At 37.3% G+C, this 18,611-nt stretch overlaps 3 protein-coding genes across 7 annotated transcripts in view; 2 read left to right on the top strand and 1 right to left on the bottom strand.

The window, feature by feature from the left end:
• Window positions 1–7,784, top strand: part of P2RY12 (purinergic receptor P2Y12) — a 53,549-nt gene extending 45,765 nt beyond the window's left edge. For 2 of the 4 annotated variants that reach the window (XM_015560791.1, XM_006758954.2), the window contains exons 2-3: window positions 4,604–4,768; window positions 6,258–7,784. In XM_015560791.1, the coding sequence (XP_015416277.1) occupies window positions 6,280–7,296 (1,017 nt within the window). In that variant the 5' untranslated portion in view covers window positions 4,604–4,768; window positions 6,258–6,279 and the 3' untranslated portion in view covers window positions 7,297–7,784. Of the gene's footprint in view, window positions 1–4,263; window positions 4,769–5,226; window positions 5,236–6,257 lie in introns of those variants that run through there. The other 2 variants (XM_006758955.2, XM_006758953.2) reach the window with 2 other exon arrangements.
• Window positions 1–18,611, bottom strand: part of MED12L (mediator complex subunit 12 like) — a 398,615-nt gene that overhangs the window by 102,498 nt on the left and 277,506 nt on the right. The gene's annotated exons all lie outside the window — the stretch shown is intronic.
• P2RY13 (purinergic receptor P2Y13) lies at window positions 14,071–17,204 on the top strand. The gene is made up of 2 exons (XM_006758956.2): window positions 14,071–14,289; window positions 14,740–17,204. Exon 2 carries the CDS (start codon window positions 14,755–14,757, stop codon window positions 15,754–15,756), a length of 1,002 nt encoding a protein of 333 aa, XP_006759019.1. The 5' UTR covers window positions 14,071–14,289; window positions 14,740–14,754; the 3' UTR covers window positions 15,757–17,204.

Here is an 18,611-nt window from a genome sequence, read left to right as displayed (position 1 = left end):
GAGAGAGGATACAAATTATGAACAACAAATACACATCTATCAACAAGAGAATCTGAAAATCAAGTTGAGAATCTGATAAACAGAATGAACTGGTGATTATAATAAAATCAGGGGCATAGAATGGGAATGGACTGGCTATTCTTGGGGAGGAAAGTGTTGAGGGGGATGCGGGAAGAGACTGGACAAAAATCGTGCACCTATGGATGAGGACAGTGGGTGGGTAGTGAGGGCGGAGGGTGGGATGGGAACTGGGTGGAGGGGAGCTATGGGGGGAAAAAAGAGGAACAAATGTAATAATCTGAACAATAAAGATTTAATTAAAAAAATAATAAATAAAATATGTGATTAGAAATGTTGCCAAAACATGTGTGTGTTCACAGAGATATGATAATGGTGGCTAGACTATCAGAGCTATGTACTTTCCTTATTAATATTTTCTGATTATTTCTACAAATGACCCAATTAACTGTAGAATTTAAAAATTAATGCTCCTTAAAGGGAAATAAGAATTCCACTCTGAGTGATTCCTTTTCTTTTGAACACTAATTAAGATGGATAAAGTAGATGCACTCGTCCTGCTGATACGATATAATTAAGCATTTCAAACTTCCCAACACTCATTAATTTGTATGTTTAAATATTCAAATACAAACCCAGTATGCATCATCTCCAAAAAGGAGTAAAAACCACTTTTTTAAAAATAATAAATCTACATAAAATTTTTAGTTCCTTCATTAAAATAAGTTTATTTTATTATTTTTAATATGTCTTTATTGTTGAAAGTATAACAGATGCCCCTCTTTTTCTATACTAATAAAAGGGTAGTATGCTAATTAGACCAGGTCGACCAGCCATCTTCCAGATGTCCAACTTCCTTCCGGACAAAGCCATGGTGATGGGGGTCGAGGCAGAGACAATTAGGGGTGATCAGGCAGGGCGGGGAGGGCAGTTGGGGGCAACATCAGGCTGGCAGAGGAGAGCAGTTGGGAGCAAGATCAGGTTGGCAGGGGAGGTCAGTTAGGGGCGATCGGGCAGGCAGGCAGAGGGGTTAGGGGCAATCAGGCAGGCAGGCAGAGGTAGTTAGGGGTGATCAGGTAGGCAGGCAGGTAAGCAGTTAGGAGTCAGCGGCCCCAGATTGCGAGAGGGATATCCTCAGGGATCAGGCATAAAAAGGCAGTCGGACATCCCTTAAGGGGTCCCCGATTGAAGAGGGTGCAGGCTGGGCTGAGGGATCCCCCCCATGCATGAATTCTGTGCACCAGGCTACTAGTATGCATATAAGTTCTTTGGCTAATCTCTTCATGGCCCCATCCCCTCCCTCTGAGAATAAATAACTATTAAAAGAGGTTTTCAAGCATTATTTTTGTAGCTGAATTCTTCAATATGACATTGTTCTGTTTAGAATAAAATGACTTCATATAAATGCTACATCAATAATAAGCCTTGCGCTGGGGTGAAGAATAGGTGTGTACGTGTGTAAGGAGAGAGGGTGTGTTAAGCAGGGGCAGGGAACAGCTGACCTGCGAGCTGTACAAGGCCCACAAAATCATTTGGTCTGGCCCTGGAAGGCATAAAGGGTAAGTTCATTAAATGTCTGACCAAATACAGCAGGCGAACTTTTAAGCTGACAATTTTGTATGGCCCTTGAATGATGTTTTATATATACAAATGGCCCTTGGAAGAAAAAAAGGTTCCCCACCCCGGTAAAGTAACAAGAAATGAGCTGCTGCTTCTCATTAATAATTCCACCTGAATTAGAGTAAATTTTTCTTTAAATAAAAAAAAATAGGAAACCCCTTTAATTTGATTTGTATAGGAAATCTTTGTCCTACAATAGCTTATAGTCCGCAGTATGGCTGAAATGAGACTTTATCCAACAGAGTCAGTGCACTGTAGGAGCATAACTGATATTAAGGTATTTAACTAGATATAGTAACCAGGCCTCTGCTTTCATGCAAAACACTTGAGACAGGGTGACAACTCAATCAGCAGAGTTAGCATTTGCTTTTACTAAAACCCCCAATGCCCAAGATGCCTTATTTTAGGAATTTGTCTTTTATCAAACCTAAATGCCTATACTCTCACCAGAAAAGACAAACTAGATGACATAAGCAAGCAATTCCTTAAAATGCATGTGTTCAATCAAAACATTCACTAGTATCAGAATGACCACACCTACAAACCGTGTTAGAACTAAAATAGCCAAAGAGAGCTAATCAAATGTTTTAATTACCTCTCCATCCTCCTGCCACAATCTGATTTCAAAGGGACCAGAGTCCTCCCCTTTAGGACAGGGGCCCCCTCGGTTCAGAGTAATCTCATTCAAGTAAATATTTTCAGATAAGCAGACAACCTTCAGCAGACTTGGCAAAATAAATGATCTGGTTAAATCACTTGCATGTAAAAATTCTGGGGTGTAAGTTTATTCTAAGTCATCTCAATCGTTGAAAGTAACCAAATCAATCAAAGCTAGTCCGGTTCCCAAAGTAACACTTACTATTACAAACTGCATGTGTTGTTTATTAACGAGGTAATGCTCTACTACTTTCATATGACAATATACTTTTGTAACCTGAGACAATTCTTGCTTACAGGAGTTTAGTCACTTTCAGGGTCAAGTGATCTAAATGGGTAATTGGCAGTCACCCTCCAATGAGAAAATATTATCAGAGAAGGTTCACAGACAGGTGTGGTTGTGAGTTAGAACCAGAGGAGAGATAAAGTTAATTTAGAATAAGAGCTGGAGATTTGCAGATTTCTTTTACCCTTCAATCCCCTACTCATAGTCCTCTAGGAATTTGGAAATGTAAGTTCTCAATAAAATATATGATTTAAGAATCCTGAATTAGTGTTCCTGTAATGTAACACGTACATTATGTGTTATAATTTTCCCCCACAAATCTTGTTTCATCTCTAGACCTTAGAAACAATTCATAAACATCCTTTAGAGTTTACAATTTGCTGTAAATGCAAGTATGACTCTTATTTTCCTGCAAGAAGTGCAGCCATTCCCTTCATGGTATTTACCTCTCGCTCCTCTACCTCAATGTCGAGGAGACAGCAAAAGGGGGAAGATTTAGCCGCAACTGCAAAATAGTTACAGATGGAGGCTCCGGGACCAGACAGCATAGTTGACATCAGGCCTCTAATGAATCCACTGCTCTGCTCCCCAGCGTCCCTCATCCAGAAACAGAAATAATATGAAGGTGTACTTCAGAGAGTCGTCGAGGTCATAAAATGAGTAAATCCATGACGATATAAGGAATCAAACACTGGCAATTATTATTCTGAAGTGCATATAACATAAAAGTTCTGTCAAAGTCTAATTTTGTGTCCCCAAATCAACAAATAAGATTTGCTTATTGTAAGTCAAATTTTAAAATAAAAATAACCTGATTCCTACTTTTTTAAGAGTTTAATATCAAATTGACACTTCTAGCTGACTAACAGATTAGGATCTATTAAGTACCTGAAATTTCCAAATAAGATGATTCAAATTCATAACTTGATTTCAGATTCGTAATGCCAATTTAAGTCAGTGGTCCTGATTTAAAACATCAGTGTGCATGAGTATCATACGGGAAGCTCATTAAATGCAGGTGAGGGGAGCACCCAGAGTTCCTGACTCACTGGGGCTCGGTTTGGTGCCAAGGAACCTGCATTTCTCATGACTTCCCAGGGGAAGCCTGCACTTTGAGAACCTTTGTTGAAGATTAACAAAAACAGAGACAGACCCACGCAAAACTCAGAAGAAAGAAATAACTAAAACATATCTTCATAGCAAAGGCATCTACCCAAATGGTCCTCTGGTAACAGAGGAGATTACAGTTAGAAATATTTGTGTGTGTGTTTGTGTGCATGCATGTCCACAGCAGTACTTATACCAAAGTAATAGCAATACAAGGATCCATGAATTTAATGATATATTCCCCAACACCAAAAACTTGGTTCACAGAAAAAAAAATTGTTTCTATGTAAATTCTGTTCAAGCAAATCATAAAAGACACTTTATATAATAAGCCTGGCAATTAGATACAACTGTTTTTCTTTCTAATGTAATTTTGGAACTTTATAATTTATAATGGGAGGAAGCTGTTTCATCTACAAAAAGTTGATCAAACACAGATTTAAAATAATGACATTATTAACCAGGAAAAGAAAGGCAAAGAGCAAGAGATTTAACATCCCTAACAAGCACAGATTCTGAGTTAATGTAATTACTCTTACAGCATAATACATCATCCGATGTTGAGCACAGTATGTTTTCAGGTAAACAGCCATCTAAGAAAGCAAGCTTGCAACCTTCTCCAGGAAGCAGACTTCAAAAGGCTTGGATTTCTCCTCGCAGGGAAAAATACCCAAAAGAACTCATACAGCATGAACTCTATGGCAGGTCTCAGTAAAAAGCCACAAGATTTAAAATTGCCTTTTAAAAGATGACTTTTCACCCACCCTGCCCCACATTTCCCAAGGAAATAAAAGCAGAAGTCATAAAAGTGGACAAACGGAAACCCAGTGTCTGCACAGCTTTGAGTCCACAGCACTTGAAGGTAATTTCTGATTGTGGAGTCCTCTCTTCCGCTCATGCTCTATTTCTCCCTAGAAACCTCAAGACTTTACTGATGAGAACTCTGCAAATTCTCTACCATAAAGAGTTTTAACAACTAAGCTAAGACATTAAAAAGGAAAATACCAGATGCCACCCTGCAGTTGAACTGACTACCACTTACTGGATACATTTAAACCCTCCAATCAACAGAGTAACCAGGTAACTTTATATCTAGAAGTATTTGACACTTTGTATTTACACTATGTATTTACACTTTGACATATGTGAACATTTTTTCAGGTTTTCTTAAAATTGGAAACTTTTAGTAACAATATTAATGCAGGCACTTATTTGGGATAAAACTTAAAATATAATCCACAATAATGGTGTTAGAGATAACAATTTCATTTAAAAACTTATAGAGGACTGAAATAAAATACAAATGGTCTTACTAATTTTATATCAAGTGTGGAATTAGACTTAGCTATAGAGAGAGCTGAAATTCTCCAGATCAAGAATATGTGTTAAATAAGTTGTAGTCTATGCAAAATGAGTAATCCCAAAGTAGAATTTCCAAAACTATCAAAGAATATACAACTCAAAGCAAATAGCGGTAGCAAGGAAGGTTAAAATCAGTGATCTTGTATCAGTTACATATTGTTTTTGGTTTGCTTTAGGTTAAACAGGTGAGAGGTGAGGAGGTGTTGAAAACTGAAGCCATAATTGTGACAACGTGAATGAATCTTGTTTTACTTTCAATAATTAAAGGATGTAAAAAATTAATTCCACTGACATTTGGGGTATTTAGTTCTACCTTTAATTGTCATATTTACATATTTTATATTGAATTTTTTTTAAATTTAGGTATCTGTACTTTAACATTACCATATCTTATATTTAGGAATAATATTCTATAAACAATCAATTCCATTGTCTTTGATGAAATAAAAATGTTACAAATCTCACTTTAAATTTCAAAATTTAGATGTCAGATAACATATTCAAGTGAAGTGTTAGTTTATTTACAGCTGCTTGTTGGGGTATAATAACCTATAGAACCAGACATGAGCATGGTTTTGCTTTGCTATAGTATCTACCATTATATTTGAAGCTAAAGAATGAGTCCTTATGGGCCTGACTTTTGAATAGATGCCAGCAACATAGAGGCAGAAATATCCTTCAATTATAAAGGAAATTTTTCTTTCTGACTCAGTGTCTTACTTATTTAATCCTAATAAGCAATTATCAGTTATTTCTTCTTAGAATGCTTTGATGGTACAACTAGAGTAAGTGAAGTCCAGGAATAAGGTTGGTGCAGAAAGGGTGACTGAATAGAAATAAAAGAACTTTTTAAAGGCATGGAAATGAAACCGGAGAACAACGCAGAGCCCTACTACTGCTCTTCTGGACTTCATATATAAATATACGGATGTTTTTGCCTAAGATCAAAAATGTTCTGAGAGAGGCTAATATTCAACAAATAAAAAATACAAAGTATCCATACCTTCACATAATTCAGACCATTTTACTTTCCTAGAAGTAGAATATGATGAAATATCATGAGATTGTTTTCTTTGTTCTTACTACTTGCCACAAAAAAAAATTAGAAACCTGTTTTTAAAGAAGGCTGTCCAGAAAAGTTACACACAGAGACAAAAGCAAAATCAGCTACTGGCACTGAAAATAACCACCCCTCCCTCCCCTCCAGGTATCAAAGAGGGAACACGGCCATGGACAACTTCACCTCTCCCCCGGGGAATGGCAGCTTGTGCACCAGGGACTACCACATCACCCAGGTCCTCTTCCCGCTCCTCTACACTGTCCTGTTTTTCACTGGACTCATCACAAATAGCCTGGCAATGAGGATTTTCTTTCAAATCCGCAGTAAATCCAACTTTATTATTTTTCTTAAGAACACAGTCATTTCTGATCTTCTCATGATTCTGACTTTTCCATTCAAAATCCTCAGTGATGCCAAACTGGGAACAGGACCACTGAGAGTGTTCGTGTGCCAAGTGACCTCTGTCATATTCTACTTCACAATGTATATCAGTATTTCATTCCTAGGGCTGATAACTATCGATCGCTACCAGAAGACCACCAGGCCATTTAAAACATCCAGCCCCAACAATCTCCTGGGGGCTAAGATTCTCTCTGTTGTCATCTGGGCATTCATGTTCTTACTCTCTTTGCCTAACATGATCCTAACCAACAGGAGGCCAAGAGACAAGAATGTGAAGAAATGCTCTTTCCTCAAATCAGAGTTTGGTTTGGTCTGGCATGAAATAGTCAATTATATCTGTCAAGTCATTTTCTGGATTAATTTTTTAATTGTCATTGTATGTTATACACTCATTACAAAAGAACTATACAGGTCATATGTAAGAACAAGGGGTACAGGCAAAGTTCACAAGAAAAAGGTGAACATCAAAGTTTTCATTATCATTGTTGTATTTTTTATTTGTTTTGTTCCCTTCCATTTTGCCCGGATTCTCTACACCCTGAGCCAGACCCGGGATGTCTTTAACTGCTCTGCGGAGAATACTCTGTTCTATGTGAAGGAGAGCACGCTCTGGTTAACTTCCTTAAATGCATGCCTGGATCCATTTATCTACTTTTTCCTTTGCAAGTCCTTCCAAAATTCCTTGATGAGTATGCTGAAGTGCACCAATTCTGCAACATCTCCCCACAAAAACAGGGGGAAAGATCAGGATGGTAGGGACCCAAGCGAAGAGACTCCAATATAAACACATTGAGGTAAAATTTCAATCTGTTAACCAGATTGAAATATTAGTGTTTGGAACTCCTAAAAGAAAACACTATGTAAAAATATTAATACTAAGAAGCAGCTGAGTAACAATGACGCTTGAAACAACAGAAGACTACAAAAGTAATTTTCATCTACTTTTCCAGTATTAAAAGCTATTTTAAAATGTAGAATACTAAATTAACATATAGCTGTGGAGCAAAACAAACTGTTATCCAATAACCACGTGACATTCAAAACCATACAGAATTCAAGAATTGAAGAGTTTTGGCAAAATAGGTAACAATATAATGATACTTATTGTAATTCTATAACTACATTATTGATCACAATATTAGTAAACTTACTATATAATCAACTGGAGAATGATAAATCTGATAAAAACTTCTGATCAAAAATTATACTTATCTATAATAATAAAAATGTAACATGCTAATTAGACCAGGCAGCCAAACGACCTTCCAGACATTCTTCCAGATGACCTTCTGGACAAGCGGGGCTGCAAGGGCCGAGCCCCTTGCACAAATTTTGTGCATCATGCCTCTAGTTAGTTGTATATACAATTCTAGTCCCCTAACCAAATGCTGACCTATTGTGATAATCATTATAAAAATTTAAGTAAGTGGGGCACACAAAGAATAGTAACTACTAACTTATAATTATCAGCAAAGACCTAAGAGATTTATACTAATTGAAATGGTAATAGATTGGACTGAATTTTTTTAATGTTCATTAAGATAGAAGATTAAAAACTACTTTTCCAATAAAAAGTATAGAAATAGCAAATGAAGCCATTAAATAAGGAGGCTTTTTATAAGATATTCTAATACACACATACAAAAACAAACAAACATAATACTCCCTTAACACTAGAGAAATCAGTTTTACTAAAGTTTTCACAACTTTAGTAAATACAATAGCATCATTAACTTATCTTTATTAACTAGCTACTAGAGACTGCACACAAGTTAATAAACATTTCCCATAGAAAAACAAATGTAATTAAGCATTTGTACAGCATAACTATCAACAGGAAAGTGATTAAAATGGTTGGATTTATGCCCTTGCTGGTTTGGTTCAGGGGTTGGGGTGTCGACCCTCAGACTGAAGAGTCCTGGGTTCGATATTTCTCTCTCTGCCTCTCCCCCTCCTTCCCACTCTGTCTAAAAATCAATGGAAAAAATATCCTCAGGTGAGGATTAACGACGACAAAATGTTTGGATTTACCTGTTTGTTATTTGTGTGTATAACAAAAAATTTACATTAAACTATAAATCACACTTTTTTAGAAATTCTTTGTTCAAAGATATTAGATACCATGACTCACTTCCTATCTTCCCCCTACCTCAAATGTCAAACCCATTTAAGAAAGATTAGCTGCCAACACTTTTAAGACAGAACATTGAGAAAATCTTCTGAAGGTGACATCTCACATCAATTAGTTCATATGTAAATGAGAAACCAGGTCAAACTTCAAATGTAGACTGATTCCACAGAAGCCATGTTCATTATTCTTAATATAAATAAAATATACAACACACTGGGAATTATGACATCATTTATCTTAAATATATAAGATCCTCAGAGGTGATTCTCAAGCAGAAGGCATAGATTCCAATATCTAAATATCATATGAGAAGAAATTAAAAGGCTGAATCCTATATAATAAAAGCCTAATATGCTAAGTATCTGGTCGCCTGGTTGTCTGTTCAACCAATCAAAGTGTAATATGCTAAGAATGGATTTTACATTTCAAATGTTTGTGGGGATAAAAATTAGAAGAAGGGTAAAAGCTCATGCTGCATTAAAGTTATATGAAATTCAAGTTTCAGTGTCCATAAGGTTTTATTAGAACACAGCCACACCCACAGGGGTTTTACCTGCCATAACAACAGGGATAAGTAGTTGTGTTGGAGACTACAAAGCCACAAAAGTATTTACTAGCTAGTTCTTTAAAAGACTGACAACCCCTGGACTAGAACTTTAAAAGCAGAAGAAAACCCCTACATGGGAAAAACAAAACAAAAACAACCCTGTCTTCAAGCACCAGGGTACTTCAGTGGCTTTGCACTGTAAACAACTGCAGTCCAGTTGCTGATCTAGGTGACCTGCTAGCTGGGAATGCCCAAAGAGGGACTACAATGATGCCAGTGGGAACTAAGCATGTGGAAGCATGCTTACAAGTCTCTAAGTAAAAAGAGACAGCCTGACTTTTTTAAAAAAAGGGGGAAAAGGCTTGAAAAAACAATTTCCAGGAGAAATACAAATGGGCAGTATAATATAAAAACATATATATCACTTATAATCAAATAAGTATACTAAAATGACCTGGCTTTTTTGCACCATGAGTTTAGAATTGATTTATAAGTTTTTAAGCAAGGTGTTGTAGAATCCCACTCAGTGAGACTATAAATCAGTACAATCTTTCTGGAAAGCTTTTAGAAAATACCATTCTACATATTGATGCACAGTGTTTGATCCAGCACTCCACTTTTGGGGAACTTCCTATAAATATATTGCAACAAATGCACAAAAATATATGGACATGTATATGCTCTACAGTACTGTTTTTTAATGAGAAAAAAATGGGAAAATAAATGCCCAACAACTTAACTAAACTATGATAACTTTATTTTATTTATTTATTTATTTAAAAATATATTTTATTGATTTTTTACAGAGAGGAAGGGAGAGAGATAGAGAGTTAGAAACATCGATGAGAGAGAAACATCGATCAGCTGCCTCCTGCACATCACCTACTGAGTACATGCCCTTGACCGGAATCAAACCTGGGACCTTTCAGTCCGCAGGCCGACGCTCTATCCACTGAGCCAGACCGGTCCCGGCAGATAACTTTATATTGTATAACATTTTTTAAAAAATTAGGGAAGCCATCATGTACTGACATAAAATAAAACAAAGATAGAATATATCAATAAATGTAAATATATATGTACATGTACATATTTCCAAGCCATTGGTATTATATATAAAAGGGATTAACTTGCAATTACTACTATACACATGTCTATATTTGAACTCTTTAAACTTTATAATAAAATTATGAAGCTGAATATTCATATAATTGTTTCAGATATTGTGAATCAATTGCCTGTTTCCAGTCATAGGTACAGACTTTCTAATGTTGAATTTAATAATAGACAAAGATTACTACATTTAACTTGAAATTACATAATTTATTTTAGCTTATTATTATCACTTTAGGTTAATCCAGTGTGGAATTTTTTAAACAATTTCATATAATCTGCGAAAGTACCATGGTATACCTTGATGGGAAGTAAAAGGTTCTTCTATGAGTACAGGAGTTCCCATTTTGACTTTCAATCCAAATAAAAGTAAATACTTCCTCATCTTTCACATATTATTTACATGGCACTGGTTACCATGTCAACAGGAACCTTTAAACTGTTAACTCTGATCCAAAGGAAAATCCCAAAGGAGACTACAAATGTAGTTATTCCGATTTTGCAGACTTCTAATTTTTATTTTATCTTCTTTGATTCTCTTCTGATTATACTATTTTGAACCAATTTATGTTTTCAACCTCACACCTCACTTTAAGACAAGAAGTTTCACAAGTCCATTAACTTTATAGTTTACTGTTTCATCTCATTCATCATTCTGTTATGTCCACCTCAAAAACTCCAGAATTTGGTAAACAATTCCATGGTCACCGTATCTGTGGCTTCTAACAGCCAGGAGAGAGTAAGGCAGGCTCTGAGTGTGGGGCCTAGAGCTAGACCAGCCGTGGGCAAACTACGGCCCATCCGGCCCGTTTGAAATGAATAAAACTAAAAAAAAAAAAAAAAAAAGACCGTACCCTTTTATGTAATGATGTTTACTTTGAATTTATATTAGTTCACACAAACACTCCATCCATGCTTTTGTTCTGGCTCTCCCGTCCAGTTTAAGAACCCATTGTGGCCCTCGAGTCAAAAAGTTTGCCCACCCCTGAGCTAGACTGTGGGTTTGCAGTGGGCCTGGGCTGCATAATCTGAGGCGAAGTGCTTAACTTCTGTACTTCTGTTTTCTCATCTGTTAAATGGGACCGATCACTGCTGTAAGAATTGAATAAGATCATATTATCAACAGACCAGCACAGCCAGTGTGATTTTATTAGTTTTGACTATATTCCCTTTTAAGTCCGATAGGATTTATTTTTTAAAATATATTTTTATTGATTTCAAAGAGGAAGGGAGAGGGAGAGAGATAGAAACATCAAAGATGAGAGAGAATCATTGATCGGCTGCCTCCTGCATGCCCTTACTAGGGAACAAGTCTGCAACCTGGGCATGTGCCTTGACTGAGCCACACCAGCTGGGTGGATTTTAAATGTTTAGTTTATTCCCATTTGACAGGCACCTAATTTCTGGAACCTTTACTTATATCTTACTAGAGGCCCGGTGCATGAAATACTTGTATGGGTAGGGTCCCTAGGCCTGGCCAGAGATCAGGGCTGATTGGGGTCTTCCTTCCCCTGGCTGCTGGCTGCTGGCCAGGGCCTTCCTTCATTCCGTGCCACCCACTGGTGGTCAAACACCCGGTTGGTAGAACTCCTGAGGGGACAATTTGCATATTAGCCTTTTATTATATAGGATTTGATTTTTTCCTCCTGTCTTTCATGAGCTATCCCACAGTTCTACATTATATTCCACTTTTCTTTTAATTTCATTTAACAGAAAACATGCCAATACCTACCATGTCACAGGATTCATTCTCCACAGTGGGTGAATTTTCACCCATTGTATCCCTTTAACAACACAAAAAAGCAGACACCATTACTTATTTTCATATAAAGAGGAGACAATGGTTTCATAGAGAGCATAAATAACTTGCCCAGGGTCATAAGAAAAGTACGAGTTAGAATAAGGAATTGAACCCAGGCACTCTGGCTCCTGAGGCCGTGCTCATATCTGCTCTCCTGGGCAGCCTCTCAGAGACAGTATCAAGGGCAAAATACCTCCCCCATGGGTCATGGCAACTCATGAGAACAAAGAAAGACAGCCAATGCACACTAAGCACATGGACGCATAGGAATGAGTGACCTATGGAATATTTACTATGATGAAAAATTTTGAAACCTACCAACCCATTTAAAAGAATACCCTTCCGTAACTTTAGAAATAGATACCACTTGAGTTCCCCTTTTGAAAGTTTCCCACACTCTGGGATTTTGAAACTTGACCAAAATGTGATTTCCAGTTTTCACATTATGAAATTTCCCTTGTTTAAACTGAAACTATTCCAAACCTTCAATGGATTTGCCTCTGTTAGGAAATGTACACTTAATTATGTAAGTCAAATCCCTCTACTTAAAAAATAAAACTAAAAAAGTTTTGTTTGTTTTTACTCTCTAATAAAGCAAACAAAAAGATATGTTTAAATTATGTTCCATTGCATTAATGAAATCCAGAATCTGTATTTCCAAGAATCAATTTGAATGAAACACATTTTTTATTTCCAAACTGTGACACCATAGGTTAGTTCCAAGCAAAATTATCAGACATCCCATTGCCTCATATTTTAAAATGTCTGGTCGGTTATAGAGTTTTATTCTCAGAATCCCAAGCCAAGTCATTGAAAAATTCTCAATCAACCAACCCGACAGGCTACTCCAGCTCTGTGGTTAAACTTGTAGCACAAAATATGAAGTGAAACTCACCATGGAGAACTCCACATTCCCTCATAAGATCTCTAAATTTCCTCTCTCCCTTTACTTATCTGGCAAGGCAACATTTGTATTATAGATTTTTGTCTATACAAAAGCAGCAATTAGCCTGGCCAGCATTGCTCAGTGGATAGAGCCTGGGGACTGAAGGGTCCCGGGTTCGATTCCTGATCAGGGCACATGCCCGGGCTGTGGGCTCAATGTCCAGTGTGAGGTGTGCAGGAGGCAGCTAACCAATGATTCTCTCTCATCACTGATGTTTCTATCTCTCTCCCCTTCTCCTTTCCTCTCTGAAATAAATAAAAATATATATTTTTAAAAAACAGCAATTACTCTTTCAAACTTGAAGAGATCTTAAAGAAAAAAATTTGTAGACCTTGGCCCAAGATTGATTGATGGATAAAATTCCTGAAGTCTATAGCACTTCGCATATAACATGAAATACAAGGAAGATTTCCAAAAATGGTTTTCTAATAAATGAGAAAGTATGTTGCCATTTAAATCTATAATTCCCACACCAGAGCAGCGAGTGACTAAAATTTTTCAGCCAGCACTATTCCAGGCCCGCACTTGGTCCTCTCAGCAAGACCACAGGGTGCACACCATTACTAAACCCGTCACACAGGGGACACTGCAGCACAGAGCCGTCCAATCAGCTGTCTGTGACCTGGTACACAGTAACTGGCGGGTGTGGGATTCTGACTCCAAAATCCTGGATCTATTAGCCCTTAGCCCTTAGCAAATATGTCATTTTCTCTTTCAGAGATGGAAAGACAAAAAGACTAAGATAGATGTTTATAGAAACAAACAGGCCCTCATACTGAACACAAATTTCTGGGGAAAACAGTCTAGAAGGATGCAGGTAATGATTCTACCTGATTTTAGAGACAACTATTACACTTTGTTGTAATTTGGGGCTATTTTCTTTATCTTTCTGCCTCCCATTACTATATACAAGAGGCACTCAAAAATTTCATTAAACAAGTAGGTAAACAAGATTAAGCTGCAGGAAAGTTACACTATGCGAAAATATAAAGAAACTGCAACTAATTTATGCAAGTCATAGTAGATGAAGAGTACATAACTTTGAAATAAGAGATTTCTTATTAGAAAAACCTCCAAAGGTCTGAATGTGAAGAGATTCCAATGGATCACATTACACTTGAAATGAGGAAGGAAAGCAGGTTTAAGAAAGCAGAAGGGCTTGCTTCACACGCTCTTCGTGGGCTGATCTAATGACTGCGCCAAGCAGGAGACAGCCAGCAAGCCTCCTCACAAACAAAGGTGAGTTTCAATTTTTATTATAAGTGTGCTTGCTTATAAATGGTAGACTATACTCAAGGTGGGAAATGCTTTAAGGTTAACATTCTACAAACTAGATTAGGAGCATAAAAAATTATATAATGTACAGTAATCTGACATCAATTAGTACCTCTTAAATTGGTTTTTGTTTTACTGCCATAGTAAGAGTAGCATTTGTGAATCGGGTAGGACCTGTTATTTGGATTTCATAATGTTGAGAGTAATGGTAATGTTACAAGTACCAAAACCGTATTATGTACTTTAAAAATCCTAAACAAACTGTGCCTTCTCCACCGATCTACTGAATGTGATAATGTTAATACAGAAGGTATTAATATGCTACAAACCTAAAGTCTGTTTTTTCTAAAAGCAGCATTTTTAAATCATGAAAGGCTTCGTTTTACTGTGTGTCTGTGTGTTTATTTGTAACAGCTGACACTGGAAATCATGAACGCCACAGTGACGAAGGGCTTCAACGGGTCTGAGCAGTGCCCCAGGGACACGCGGATAGCACAGCTGGTGTTCCCAGCCATCTACACCATTGTTTTCCTCACCAGCATATCGCTGAACACTCTGGCCCTGTGGGTGTTCATTCACATTCCCAGCTCCTCCACCTTCATCGTTTACCTCAAAAGTACTCTGGTGGCCGACTTGGTAATGACACTCATGCTTCCATTTAAAATCCTCTCCGATTCACACCTGGGACCCTGGCAACTCAGAGCCTTCGTGTGTCGCTTCTCCGCCGTCATCTTCTATGAGACCATGTACGTGGGCATCATTCTGCTGGGCCTCATTGCCTTTGACAGATTCCTCAAGATCATCAGACCTTTTGGAAAATTCTTTGTACAAAAACCCACTTTTGCAAAAACAGTCTCAACCTTTGTCTGGTTCCTTTTGTTCCTCATCTCTCTGCCAAACATGATCTTAAGCAACCAGAAGATGACACCGACAACTGTGAAAAAGTGTGCCTCCTTAAAGAGCCCTCTGGGGTTGAAGTGGCACCAAGCGGTGAATTACATATCCCAGTTCATTTTCTGGACGGTTTTTGCCTTAATGCTTCTGTTTTATGTGGTGATTGCCAAAAAAGTATATGATTCTTACAGAAAGTCGAAAAGTAAGGACAGCAAAAACAACAAGAAGCTGGAAGGTAAAGTGTTTATTGTTGTAGCTGTCTTCTTTCTGTGTTTTGCTCCATTTCATTTTGCCAGAGTTCCATATACTCAGAGTCAAACCAACAGCAAGACTAACTGTAGATTGCAACATCAACTGTTTATTGCTAAAGAAACAACTCTCTTGTTGGCTGCAACAAACATCTGTATGGATCCCTTAATATATATTTTTTTATGTAAAAATTTCACAAGAAGGTTATTATGCATGAGAGGAAGAAAGACTACAGCATCAACTCAAGACAATAATACCAGTCAGTCAGATAACATAACCCTAAACTGATGACTTTATCATGGCTCACTTCTATTTATGGACTAGATTTCAAAAGACAATTTATTTGGAAATAACATGTAAGCAATAAAAAGGGATTAAAATAAATGTTTTCTTACATTTTATTATCCTGATGTACAAAAAGGATTATGTAAATTTAATTCCACATAGATGTATTCATAAGCAGAATGAAGTATCATTAAGAGAATGCAACAGAAAGCAAGTGGCCACTAGAGGTCATCTTTTCTAGAACATTCACTTACATTTTGGAATAGATTTATTGTGGATAAATGTGTATTCCAAAAAACCTCCCCTCCAAAACACCTTCTCACATTATTTTATGCACATAATTCAAATAGCACTCCGACTTTGTATTCCAAAAATGCTGATACTTGCTGAATTTTTGGGAAAAAACAAAACCACCTTGAAAGTCCTTTGGTGAAGCTGAAACTTAGGGGTTGAAAGGGATGCCACATATGAAGCATCTGGGGAGCTGTAGGTGGTCAAAGGCCTCTGAAAGTTCCTTACAGTTACAAAGAGCCTCTTCCATGTTATTCCAACTCAACATAGGAGGCACGGGCACCATAATTAAGCCACACGAAACACTGTGCTATAATACTTTGCTTACATGCCAAGAGCATACAATTCAAGGCCAAAAATACTGTATTCTTCTTCTTTAGAATTTTCCTCTACCCAGAAAATCCTCTAATGGTGGTTGAATATGCCACCTACTTAGTTAGCAAAGCCTTCCTGGGCAACAACCTCTATCCTTCTGCCTCCCACTATGGTTAAAAATAATTGCTTCTCCAACTGTTTGGGTATGTTTTAGGGCCTTCATTGCATCTGTCCCTTTACCAGTTCACTGTACTCTTGACCGCATCCCCTAAAGATGGTTAGGATTCTCTAAGAAAAATGTGTTTTGAAGACAGAAAATGTCATTTTTTTTTTTGGTAAGTCCCACAATACTTCCCACTGACCTTGGGTTACAAATGTTTTATATAGAATATGTCAAAATGTTATGCTATTCTTGGTACATACATAGATGAAACTGCTGGCCCACAACCAGTAACATCCATACTGGGATATTTTTCAAAGAATGGAGCCCTACTGGACTTATTTACCTCCGCATGTTTTTCCTAAATACCTTTGTGGTTCAAAAAAAACTACAAAATGGGTATCTGGTATTGCAGATGCCAACTTAAAACTTCCAGAGAGAATGCACAAAGGAATGCTCACACTCTGTAAATGTGCCTCCAGCTCCAGCGTTATCATAGGAAGGTGAATCTCAGGCCTCTTCCTATGCCCTCAAGGCCACTGAGGCCCTGAACCTGCCCACCACTCTGGCCTCACCGCCTCACTGCTTTTCCATCCCTGGAACTTCACACTCTTCTATAAACCTGAACATGCCAGGCTTTTTTGCCCCTGTGCCACTGCACGTGTAAATTTACCTCTGACTCACCAAGAAAACTTTTTTTCCTTTATTTTTATTGTTGACATTATTACAGATGTCTAGCATATCACATATTTATGGAAGAAATATTCCCCTTCTGTGATCTAGCTGTGCACACTTTTATGGGGTTGGACCTGAGATATTGGCTGGGATGCTTACAGAGGAAGAGCTTCTTTCTGAATGGAATATTTATTATTTATTTGTTTGTTTATTATTATTATTATTATTATTTAGTTTTATTGCTTAACTCTTATCCCTCCCTAAAATCCTGCATTGCCATCACCTAATCCACGAAATATGATCTGGCCAACCTCCCACCATCTCAAACGCAATCCCTCCCTGTCTGTCATGCCTCGACTGCTGATCTCACACTGCATTGTGATGACTCCTCCTGCAGGCACCTACTGTTTAAGTAACCTACATGTACTTCTGAAGCAGAGATTGTGCCTCATTGTGCAATCAATAAAGGTTTGATAATAAACCAAACTGGTTTTATTTTTACATACTAGAAAAGCAAAAGGAAAATCCATTTTCATTGATGTTTTCATTATCAAAAGATGATAAATATTTCTTGAAAGCTCTTTTCAGTTGAGTTCCTACAGCTTGGACACAGGGGACGGGAAAGTGGGGATGTTCTTGGGTTCTCTACTGAGTGCTCATGAAAGAAGCAGGATTACTAAATGGCACATGCATAACTTGGGGGCTGATGTCTATCAACGTATCAGTTTGAAACTATTGGTAAAATGCTCCAGTTATGTACTATTGGTTTCGGGTAAGTAACTGCAGTCTATTACAATATCCCAAACTCTCCTTTTACAAAGTGCTCTTGAAGTCTGATTTTCATTCTCTTAAATAAAAGAATTAGATCAGCCGTGGGCAAACTACGGCCCGCGGGCCGGATCCGGCCCAGAGGACTGATCAATTGGGGGGCAGTACAAATATTCTGTATGATACCATAATGATGGGTATGTTTGTCAAAACCCATAGAATTTACAACACTAAGAGTAAACTGTAATGTAAACTATGGACTTTGGGTAATAATGACGTGTCGATGTAGGCTTATCAATTGCAGCAAATGTACACTTCTGTGGAGGATGTTGATAATGGGGAGACTATGCATGTGTAAAAGCGGGAAGTATTTGGGAAATCTCTGCATCTTCCTTTTAGTTATTCTATGAACTTGAACCTTTCTAAAAAATAAAGTCTGTTATAAAAAAGAAATACATGATCCTAGAGTCTACTCAAACCAACAGAGGCAGAATTTCTGGGATGTGATCTTGTATGTTTATAAACACTTCAGGAGACATTTCTATGGACACTATGTCTAATATGCCCCTTAATCTTTCAAAGTTACTTCTCAAACCATCATTGCTTCGTTTCATAACATTTGATGTTAGAAAACTATAACTCATCATTC

Source organism: Myotis davidii, unplaced genomic scaffold, assembly GCF_000327345.1.
Source record: "Myotis davidii unplaced genomic scaffold, ASM32734v1 scaffold316, whole genome shotgun sequence".
In the NCBI taxonomy this organism is placed as follows: domain Eukaryota; kingdom Metazoa; phylum Chordata; class Mammalia; order Chiroptera; family Vespertilionidae; genus Myotis; species Myotis davidii.
The sequence above is the reverse complement of the archived record's forward strand: the minus strand, read 5'-3'. Positions and strand labels throughout refer to the sequence as shown.

What these genes read in the sequence shown, in the direction of transcription:
- P2RY13 (XM_006758956.2), top strand. Translation starts at nt 14,755, where the DNA reads ATGAACGCCACAGTGACGAAGGGCTTCAACGGGTCTGAGCAGTGCCCC.